The following is an 11548-nucleotide window of genomic DNA, read 5'->3' as shown; positions in this document are numbered from 1 at the left end:
CACACACACACACACACACACACACACACACACACACACACACACACTGTAAAGGTTGGTAGAAGTTTCTGTTTACTGTGTCATTCCTGATGAATTTTTCTGAGGCTAGAGCAGCAACTGCCAGTGTTGGCTAGTGGGTTTTGATCAAGTACCGTAGTTTACTTTGCATCTTGTCCTACATAAAAAGAAAAGTTTCTATGGCAAAAGGTATTAGATTAATCATTAAGACTTTACCAGCTCTTGACATTATAATTAATCTATATAAATTACCCTAGTGATATTAAGAAAATAATTTATATAATCTGTGATGTGAGAAATCAGTTGTTTCATTATTCATCACCCATTCTGGAATTTTGATTTAATTTAGTTTGTTGTGTATTATTTTACTGCTCTATTAACTTAATGATTGGAGCAATTATTTATAGTTTGTGATATTAGGTAACAGATTTAGTAGGTATTATTATTCATGATGAAATAATGTTTATGGATATTATGGAAAATTTTATTTTAATCTGAATGCTGTTTGCAACTTGATTATAATGAATTCTTTTCTTTCTCTAAGATTCACAGGAAATAACTGTAAATTTAGCTTCCCATTAATATCGGTGTATCATAATTCTTACATGGTTGTGCATAGAATTGACAGCTGACAGATCTTACCTCTCTTTGTTATTTGTTCATTGATGATGCTGTCTCTGGAGGATTCAGTGTCCAAAGAAGGAGAGAAAACAGCTGATACTCTCCTGTTTTTGGTTTATTTTTCCAAGACCACAGCTAATTACTGGTTTTCTATTGTCACCTCTGTTGTTGGAAATTCCTCATAGACATCTTTGTCCTGACTTTACAGTACATTGCTCAAGTCCTTACTGCAACTTAACCTTTAGATTCCATGGTTAATTTCCATTTATACTTATGGATTTCCTTGACTATTCAGCTCTACACTTAAAGAGTGGACTGGCAAAATAATACCACGGTTTTCACTGGAAAAGACGATACAGGTGTACAACTCATGTAATTCCCAATTTTCAAAGCTGGTTGTTTAAAAACAACCAAAATAAGGTTCAGTTTCTTGGCAAATTGGACATGAATTGGCATAAATTTGCTTTTGTAGTCTTGATTAGTAATTATGAATACTCTTACTTTCATTATGTAAAAATTAATGTTCTGTTTACAGAATGTTAGCACCTGATAGAGATGTTACATAGCGTGTATACTATCTTGTGTTTCTAAAATCACAAAGTGGAAAAAATCACATATTCAAAACTGCATTTGGCTGCATGGTTACATACAACCTGTAACCATAAACAAAGAATTGTCTAAGAATACAAAGTTTCTAGTTAAGAATGTTTTATGGCTCTGTTGGTCTCCTTTTGGAGCTCCTGTCCCCTCCAGGTCTTTCTATCTCTTCTTTCTTTCATAAGATTCCCTGCATTCTGCCCAAAGTTTGGCTATGAGTCTCAGATCTGCTTTGATGCTCTGCTGGGTAAAGTCTTTCAGAGGCCCTCTGTGGTAGGCTCCTGTCCTGTTCCCTGTCTTCTACTGCTTCCAGTGTCTATCACGTTTGTCCTTCTAAATGAGGATTGAACATCTTCCCTAGGGTCTTTCTTGTTTAGCTTCTTCTTCTTTTTAATTTTTTTTTTTTGGTTGTGAGCCTTGCCTTTAATGGCTGAGCCATCTCTCACTTTTTTATTTTTAAAAATTATTATCATTTATTGCAATTTATTCAACTTGTATCACGGATGCCCCTGATAGGTGCAGCTTTGCCAGGCCACAGAGGAAGACAATGCAACCAGTCCTGATGAGACCTGGTAGGCTAGGGCCAAATAGAAGGGGAGGAGGACCTCCCCTATCAGTGGACTATGGGAGGGGCATAGGAGGAGAAGAGAGAAGGAGGGTGGGGTTGGGAGGAGAGGAGGGAGGGGGCTACAGCCAGGATACAAAGCGAATAAATTATAATAAATGATAATAATAAAAAGATCAAAATTATAACTTAAAAAGAATGTTTTGGATTAAATGTAGTTACAATAAATCAATGACACATTATACAACTAGGATCCATGGTTCTATAGCCTTGAAAGAAATTCTGCTGTTAATGTGGCTTACAAAATTCTCCATGAAAATCATTGGTAAAAGGCTTAAACACTTGAGCTGCCAAAGTGTTTGCTTCTATCATGTTTTAAAGAGATATTGGTTCCACATGTTACTTTCAAGAACTGATAATTAATTTTTTTAAATATTTATTTAAAATATTTATTACAATTTATTCACTTTATATCCTGGCTGTAGCCCCCTCCCTCATCTCATCCCAATCCCATACTCCCTCCCTCTTCTCCCCCTATGCCTTTCTGCTAATCCACTGATAGGGGAAGCCTCCTCCTTTTCTATCTGACTGTAGCCCATCAGGTCTCATCAGGATTGGCTGCATCATCTTCCTCTATGGCCTGGCAAGGCTGCACCCCTCCACCCCAAGGGGAGGTGAAGCTGAAAGAAGGCAACCGCTGAGTTCATATCAGAGATAGTCCCTGCTCCCCTTACTAGGGAACCCACATGGAAACTGGGCTGCCTATGGGCTACATCTAAGCAGGGGGCCTAAGTCTTCTCCGTGCGTGGTGCTTGGTTGGAGTACTGGTCTCTGAAGGCCCCTCTGGGCCCAGGTTTTTGGCTTTGTTGCTCTCCTTGTGGAGCTCCTGTCCTCTCCAGTTCTTTCTATCTCCCCCTTCTTCTATAAGATTCCCTGCACTCTGCACAAACTTTGGCTATGAATCTCAGCATCTGCTTTGATGCTTTGCTGGATAGAGTCTTTCAGAGGCCCTCTGTGGAAGGCTCCTGTCCTGTTCTTTGTCTTCTCCTACTTCAGATGTCTATCCCATTTGCCCTTCTGAATGAGGATTAAGCATCTTCTCTAGGGTTCTCTTTGTTGTTTAGCTTCTTTAGGACTATAGATTTTAATATATTTATCCTATATGTTTAATATCCACTTTTAAGTGAGTATATACGTGTGTCTTTCTGCTGCTGGGATACCTCACTCAGGATGATTTTTTTCTGGTTCCATCCACTTGCCTGCAAATTTCATTATTTCCTTGTTTTTAATTGCTGAGTAATATTCCATTGTGTAGATGTACCACAATTTCTGTATCCATTCCACAACTTAGGGACATCTGGGTTGTTTCCAAATTCTGGCTATTATGAATAAAGCTGCTATGAACATAGCTGAGCAAATGTCGTTGTAGTATAGGTGACCATATTTTGGATATATGCCTAGGAGTGGTATAGCTGGATCTTGAGGTAGCACTATTCCTAATTGTCTGAGAAAGTGCCAGATTGATTTCCAAAGTGGTTGTACAAGTTTACATTCCCACCAGCAATGGAGGAGTGTTCCCCTTTATCCTCTCCAGCATGTGTTGTCACTTGAGGTTTTGATTTTAGCCATTCTGATGGATGTAAGGGTTGTTTTGATTTATATTTCCCTGATCACTAAGGCCATTGAACATTTCTTTAAGTGTTTCTCTGACATTCAATATTTCTCTGTTGGGAATTCTCTGTTTAGCTCTATACATCATATTTTTAATTGGATTACTTGGTTTGTTGGTGTTTAACTTCTTGAGTTCTTTATATATTCTGGATATTAACCCTCTGTCAGATGTAGGGTTGGTGAAGGTTCTTTTCCAGTCTGTAGGCTGTTGTTTTCTTCTGATGGCAATGTACTTTGCTTTACAGAAGCTTTTCAGTTTCATGAGGTCTCATTAATTGATTTTTTATCTTAGAGCCTGTGTTTAATGAATTGTTAATGTGAACCAAAAAACAGTGGTGTGATGTTTGAGTACAATGATGATAGCATGTCATGGGATTCTCATTTCATATATTGTGTACCTGTGTGTTCAACTTTTTGAAGTTCAATTTTAAGATGAAAATTTTTGTAAAAATTGTATTTGTGTGATAGCATTAGTTTTCATATAAGAGAGGTAAATAATTTACTTGTATAATTGTTTCGTGAGTGATGTTGACAATAAAGTTTTTTGCAACAAGCTAATATTTTAACTACCTTTTTTTAGGTGTGCGCTACCAGGAACTACCCCATTCCTCATGAGATCACCACTGTACAACATGAAATATAATTCACCAGGAATGACTCGCTCCAATGTTTTGTTTACATCCAGATATGGCCATTTGTGAAACAGAATGGAAGATTGCCATGCTAGGCATAATTAGCAATTCATTTATTTCCTCCAGTTGAAGCTTAAGGAAGTGACCCTTTTGTGCTGTTTTATGTACATATGTCATATAACTGTACGAACGACACACATGCACTCAAGTAACATATAAATATATATATATATATATTTATTATATGTAAGAAGAATTAGCAGAAAACGGAATATAAGATTTAACGTTTCTGGAAATGTAATAAACCATGTTAAAGTTGTTTACACAAATACGCAAATGTGTAGAATTTGCTAGGTTTATAATTAATTACTTCCTACTAGAAATGTTATTTTTGCTGCAGAGTCTATAAAGCAGAATTGATCTTGAAGATCCCATCACTGTTTTGAATTATTTTCCAGATAACACAGCTTTCGACTTGAGAAAGTACTGATAGTATCTATTATTTCTCTCACTCATAGTAGCCATTTAGCAGTGAAACATAAGACTTACAGGGCTCAACTTGACTATGGATTAGGATAAAACAGGTTGTTATTACTATAGCACACTGTAAAGCACTAGAGAATATCCCAGCCTGACTCTCCAACATTTTATTCCCCTATATGGAAATTTAGCTGCTTGTTCTAGTACACATTTCAATTAAAATCTGATAAAATCCTGGTGTGATCTAAAAGTGGGAGATGATCCCATGGCCTAAGAATAAAATATGAATGTGCTTTAATTTGACTTTTGTTGTAGGGAATTACATAAAAAAAAGAAAAAAACAAGACAATGGCGGTGACAGTCTTTGGTGTGTGACTTTTGTGTCTCATAGCACTTGCTTCTTTTGGAAAGTATGTCGTTGATTGGTTTACGTGTCTCAGTGTTGAGACCAGTTTGCCTTGCAAAGTCTACTAGTTTCTCATTTCACCTCATAAAATAACCTAAAGACTCTGAAGAGAAGGTACCAGTGAGCACATGTCACTGTTCGTCCATGTGCCCTGGAGGGGTCTATTGTCTTCCTGTTCACAGGCGACATGCATGGTCTCAGAGACTGCACTCCAGTTCTTCCTTTTCTTGCCTGAAGTTTCTAAACTGTGTGGGCTCTCAGTTTTTCATACAAGATAGACAGCACACTCACAGATTGTTGAACTCTTCAAGCTTAATACTTGCTTAAACTTTCTTCTGATGTTTTTATTTACAATGCTAAGTACTTACAAAACTTGAGAATGTTTACCACCTTGTCATATCCTAAAACTGATTGCCAGTAAATGAAGAAATAGCTCCAAAGCATCAGAAAGGCCATTTGGCCAGGTTTCAACCAAAGCTGGGTAGGTGGTGGCTCAACATTATTAGGCTTTTAAAACTATCTTTGCAGAGTATATTTTTATTGTAATCACTTTTATACATAGTTCTGGTAGCTGCTACTTTATGGCTGCCTACCTACACATATCACAGCACAGACTTCTTACTGGAAACATCCCACATATTTTTTTAAAAAAGTGTTTTTGAAGGAGAATAAAACCTTCACATGAAGAAAATGAGTGTGGTATTTGGGAGTCCATATTGTGAATTTTTTCAAAATGGCATAGATTTCTTAGAATAAGTGAGGCAGATATTGGAAATTTACAGAATCTTTATGGGAATAATAATCAAAGCAGTCTTTTTTAAATGACTTATTTGTAGTCAATTTGTTTTGTTTTCAATTAATGATTTAAAAATCATGGGGGAATGAAAGAAAAATCATAAAAGTCATGGAGATATGACTGCAAATGATTAGTATGTGAGACCAACTTAATTTGTTGGTCATTTGCTTTATCTGAAATCACAAATGATCATTGGGTTGAATGTATTCTTTGAAACTTCTATCTTGTAGAAGAAAGGATTTTTCGCTTAAAACAAAAAAAAAAAAATTGAGAGTACCTAACATTAGGAGTTTTCACCCTAGAAACACACATACTTTGAAAGCTAAGAGTAAATTTAAATACATAAAACTGCCAAGTATTTATGAACAAACATCATTTCCTTAGCTACTCAAGCAAGGCTTTATTTTGAGCACTAGAATTTCATTGCCTACATTTTCCTGTTTTGACTAGTTGGATATGATGACGTTGTGCAGAAAGTCATGTGCTCATTGGGTACATGCATTGCCTGGTACGCTATGCACTGTGGCTTTCATAGCACTGTTCCCTAGTGAGTAGCTGTGAGAAGACATCTCAATGAACCATGGAAGTCTAAGGAGGCCATAGACAGGTGTTAGAGGTATTAAGTTTTTAAGTTTTAGTTATCAATTTCTTATGTGTACGCTTAAAACCTATCTGCATAAGAGACAGTGTAAATCTCTCTTTCATAGAAGAGAAAGAAAACTCCAGAAACTAGTTAATCTCACCATAGTTTTCCTTAGAATTAACTTTGGTGTCCTTACAAGGGAAGGGGATAAGTATAGACAGGCAGCTCCAGTTGTTTGGTTCATCTCAAGGTTGGAATGCTTCCGCAAGCTGTAAGATACAGATGTTTCCCAAACTTGTTTGTTTTATGTCATCACCTACAAACACAAAAGTTTTCACTTGAATAAGTCAGCCTTGTGGCGTTAAGTCTGTTTTAAGACCCTGTTTCAATTTGTATTTTGTTTTTACTGTGCAAGAATTTTATTTTGTTAGCTTTTATTTATCTTTCATATTCAAACATAAAGTTGTACATGGAACAGAGAATTAGGCAATACTGCTATCTGAGAGATGTAAGAGTTTCCCTAAATTAGATCAAATATCTTAAGTTTCCACAACTCCTCATCTCTAAAGTTCAAACCAAACCAAAACCAAACCTCTTCCTCTTACCTAATATTTATGCATGCACAGAGAATAAATGTTCCCTAGACCTCAAGAAAATGATTTCACTCAAACTATCACTTTAGCTTGGAAAGTAGAAGAGTATGGGATTATGCTGATCTGAAAGTTCAGATGTTTGGGTATAAATTCAGTGCTTTCTTTAACATGTCAGTGTCATCTTGTGTAAACATTATCTTCAAAGTTAAACATATGCAATACATACTATTCAAAAATACTAAAAAGTTAGCTGCAGACTTGTCATAACTTAATCTTCTATGAAGCATTGATTCATTCTTAAACATTTATCCTTTAAAAAGTAGTAAATACCTCGAGAGTGATAGAAAATTCCTTCCTTTTCTATTTCACAATGCTAATTTACATTCAGAATCTCATGTACTTGGTTCTAAGCATTAATCAACAATAAAAAATATAACTGTACAATTGTGTTCCTGTGACCTGGTGATTCTTGGACATTTTCTTTTCCCTTTAAATTGAGAGCTTCAAGTGTAAAGGGTCATGCCATCTGCATATTGATTATTAGATATTTAGTTGTTTGGATTAACATTGGCTTTTAGAGAAATGAAAACTCTAGAAATATCTTTCATAAAGAAAACTCAATTCCTCACACTGCTTTCTTTCTCCTATTTTCCTTCTTTAAATTCCCTTTGAAACTTTAGCTGTGCATGGATGAAGTAAAGAAAAGAGAAATGCCGCCTTTTAAGAGTTGGTCTTCCTTGAATTCTCATAGTGGTGTGTTTTTACCTGAACAACAACAATGAAACTTGAATAAAATGTTGAGTCAAGTTTAGTTTGCTGAGGATGCTAGGAACAAGGTTGAATCTGTGTCTGTGTGAAGATGTGCTTCAATTGTCTTGCAACAGAAATTGATGCATTGAAACGGCACATGTTGAGATTGCTTTCAACCTTCAGGGCGCTGCCAGGAGGTGGTATATGGCGTATTGGAAGAAATTTACTCAGGTGACCCACTGTGATAGTAAGAGGGGTGTGTCATCTAGGAAGAGCCATGTAGAACTTCTACCTGTGAACTTGAAAGCTCTTGATTTGGCAAACACATCACTCAACAGGCTAACTACTCCTAAATTAGTAAGAAAGCTTGCCTTTGAAAAGTGGTCAGATAATTATTCTGTGTGTTTCAAAGGCTAACAGCCATTTTTTTGGTCCTTGAAGTCATATCAGAACAACTGTACCTGTGACAGCATCTGAATTTTAATGGACTTCCACAGAAGTCTGAATCTGAGGGTGAGAGAATACATTTGCTAACATGAAGCATAGATCAAATTATCTCTGTGTGCTCTACTTCCTGTATACAAATACAAATGTTACAGAAGATACGCTTGAAATGTCAACAAAATGTGCAGCTGGCATTGCCATGGCATGCTGTAGCATGTGACACCTGTATGGTGAAATTACTTCAGTTACTCAGACACATTACTATAATAAAAATGTCAACACAAGAAACCTACGCTATGTCATCATTTGATTTCCGTTTTTACACACACACATGCACGCCATACATGCTCAATACTGGTTTCAGCAGTAGAGGAGCCTGGCACCCAGTTAAGCAAACTGAACTAAGCTTTCAATCTGATGATCATATTTTCACAGGAAGTTTTGCTTGTTGCTGCTGTTGCAACTGTTATAAGGGACAGTGCTCCTTACAATAAGAGTCATGTACAGAAAGTAAAATTGTCAACTCCTCTTCATTGATGGAAGACAGTGGTCTAAACGCAACTAGCAACACTTATCTGATTATGAAATTTATTTCAGACATGAAATTCATGTTTTAGGAATTTGTAATTTCACCGCTTGTTAGCAGGAGTCAAAGCCTCAAAACGAGGCACATTTTAGTCTCATTGCTGCTCATCACGCTGCTCTTAGAGATGTTTGTAACAGATTTGGTAGAATTTACCTTTGTTTGTTTGATATGCTGGAGAAGAAACTCAAAGCCATATGCACAGCCAGGAAGGGAGCTATACTGTGTTGTCGCTTGAGACCAGATGGGTCTTCTTTAAAGAAAGGAGGTACGGTAAAGGAAGGATCCAGTCAGGAAGTAGGCAGTTTAACACAGACTTGTCTTGACATTTGTGACTGAGAACCAAATGGTATGAAAATGACTGTGTGTACACGTGTGTGAATGCATGCTCATTTATGTATGCATGTGTGTGTGTGTGTGTACATGTGTCTGTGGGCATACATATGTGTACAAATGTACATGTGGATGTATATGTGTGCGTACATGTGTGTGGCTAGATGTGTGCATGAGCTTGCCCAACACCCTCATGTTGCAAAGGCTAGAGGAGGTGCCTTCCTTCTCCATTGTTCTGCACCTGTCTCACGAGGGTCTGTCAGTCACCCTCAGAGCTCATCATTGCTTAGCTAGGCTCCCTGGTCAGCAAGTATAAGGGGCGGTCCTGTCTCCTTCCCCCCCTCCCTTCCCAGGGCTTAGGTTACAGGTGCACAGGCCAGGTTCAGCTTTTGTGTGGATACAGGAGATACGAACATAGATCCCCATGCTCGTGCAGCGAGTGCTCCTGCCCACTGGGCCACCGTCTCCCCAGCCCCCATAGCTGACTTTCAAAATATATTTTTAAAATTTATGTTATTTTTTTAAAAAAAATCTATGAAGTAACTTAATTTTCTTTTGAGATGGAAAAGGATGATGCCAATGTGTCTGCTTTGGTGCTTGCCTATTTTATCAAATATAAAAAATTATACACATGTAATTCACAAATATAATTCAGTTTAATTAAAGGTCTGAAAATCTTTAATTGCAAAATAAAACATCCTGAAATAATTTAAACACTAGAAAACTAAACTTATTATCTTCAAAACAAAATAAACCTTATGCTCTTTTCTCGAGAAAACAAAAATTTAAACTAATTTGGAGAGTTTTTAATGATTATTTCTTGCACAGAGTGTGGTGGCAACAGTGCCATCACCGCGGTGTGCCAAGACAGAGAAGAAAACAGTGAGTGTAAAGTCAGATGTGTTTCACCATTGTCTAGACCTAAGGTGAACGGACACAGTGCGCTGGGAGTACAGTTCATTGGTGCAGGGCTCGCCTCAAGCCAGCTGGCCCCCGAGTCCCACAGCTGCAAAAACAAACCTGGCAAATGCAAGGAATCCTTAAAGAAGCCAGAATACGTGTTAGTTCTCCACCATCCGCACCACGGTACCTTGTACTGCAGTGCACTCTCCAAGACTAAGCTTCTATTGAGAAGACTCTGGAAAAGAGACAACTAAACCAATTCACTTGTCAGTAAGTAATCAGAAGGCACACTAATGTGCTCTGATAAACAACGATGTTGTATTTACCGGCACGGAGAATCAGACCTGGTACAAGAAATTTACTAGGACACTTGAGATTTGACACTTTACCATTTAAACCTGATTTTCTAGAAAGGCGGCTTGAATTCAGCAGGCATGACCTGAAATAAGCTTAATGGCACACAAGAACCAGACAAGACATTTGCAACATAATTGTGATGTGTAAAGTAGTGTAAAATACATTAAGAGTCCTGTCAGGATGCCATTGGAATGGCTAATGAAAAGACATTCAACATCTATCGGGTCCTATGTGATAAAGGCTTTTGTCTTTAATGTGATTCTACATTACTCATTGGCAGCCAAGAGCTCTGCATGCTATTTTGGTGTGTGTCTAGAAGCATGTGACGGCCATCTGAAATGATATTCTCAAACAGAAGCCTGCTGCTGATGCAGGAAGAGGAAACTTATCCAAAGCTTGTCACATTATTTGTGAGAGACAATATTTATCACGTCAGATGCTTTCCTGTGCCTGTTTTATTTAGGGAAACACGGTGGCACTTCCTCAGTAAGTTCTGTCACAGTTGTCTTATGCTGTGCAAAATACTGTCGAATTACCCCTCTTCAACAATATGACAAAGCTATCCCTGGTTGTATTTAAGGCATATAAACTAAAATGTAGTATCATGGACTAAACTGAAAAATTAAGGTTTCTTTTTTAAGTTTTAATTTTTAATCATGTGTTTGTATGTGTGGGTACACGTGGGTATGTGCACATGGGTGAAGGTACCCACAGGAGCCAGAAGAGGGCATCACATTCTCTGTGAGCTGCTTTACATGCATGTTAGGAACTGAATTCAGGTTCTCTGCCATAGCAAGAGTTGATCTTTTTTGTTTGTTTGTTTTGTTCTTCGAGACAGGGTTTCTTTGTGTAGCCTTAGGCTGTCCTAGACTCACTCTGTAGACCAGGCTGGCCTTGAACTCTCTTCCTTAGGCTGTCCTAGACTCACTTTGTAGACCAGGCTGGCCTTGAACTCCAAGAGATCTGCCTGCCTCCGCCTCCCAGAGTGCTGGGATGATAGAGGGAGCACCTGGAGCAGAAAGTGACCTTAATTGTAGCGCCATCTCTTCAAGCCTTCCAGACTGAAGTGTTTTATGCAGTTATCAAATATACTGCCGTTCTTGTCAACTGAGTAGTGAATATCTTGGCTCTTCTAAGGAAGGGACACTCAAGCTTTTTGAACTATCATTTCATGACTGTCTTCAATGTTGAAGTCAATAACTGAAACTCAGAGATG

The 11548-nt window shown here is 37.6% G+C and overlaps 1 protein-coding gene across 2 annotated transcripts in view; it reads left to right on the top strand.

The window, feature by feature from the left end:
* Ttll7 (tubulin tyrosine ligase like 7) overlaps positions 1-8435 on the top strand; it is a 135361-nt gene extending 126926 nt beyond the window's left edge. For both annotated transcript variants that reach the window (XM_055614370.1, XM_055614369.1), the window contains exon 21: positions 4053-8435. In XM_055614370.1, coding sequence (XP_055470345.1) covers positions 4053-4173 — 121 coding nt within the window. In that variant the 3' untranslated portion in view covers positions 4174-8435. The remainder of the gene's footprint in view (positions 1-4052) is intronic.
* The last annotated feature ends 3113 nt before the right edge of the window (positions 8436-11548 follow it).

This window comes from Psammomys obesus, unplaced genomic scaffold (assembly GCF_907164565.1).
Source record: "Psammomys obesus unplaced genomic scaffold, mPsaObe1.curated_primary_1811, whole genome shotgun sequence".
Lineage (NCBI taxonomy): Eukaryota > Metazoa > Chordata > Mammalia > Rodentia > Muridae > Psammomys > Psammomys obesus.
This window is presented reverse-complemented; position numbering and strand designations above follow the sequence as displayed.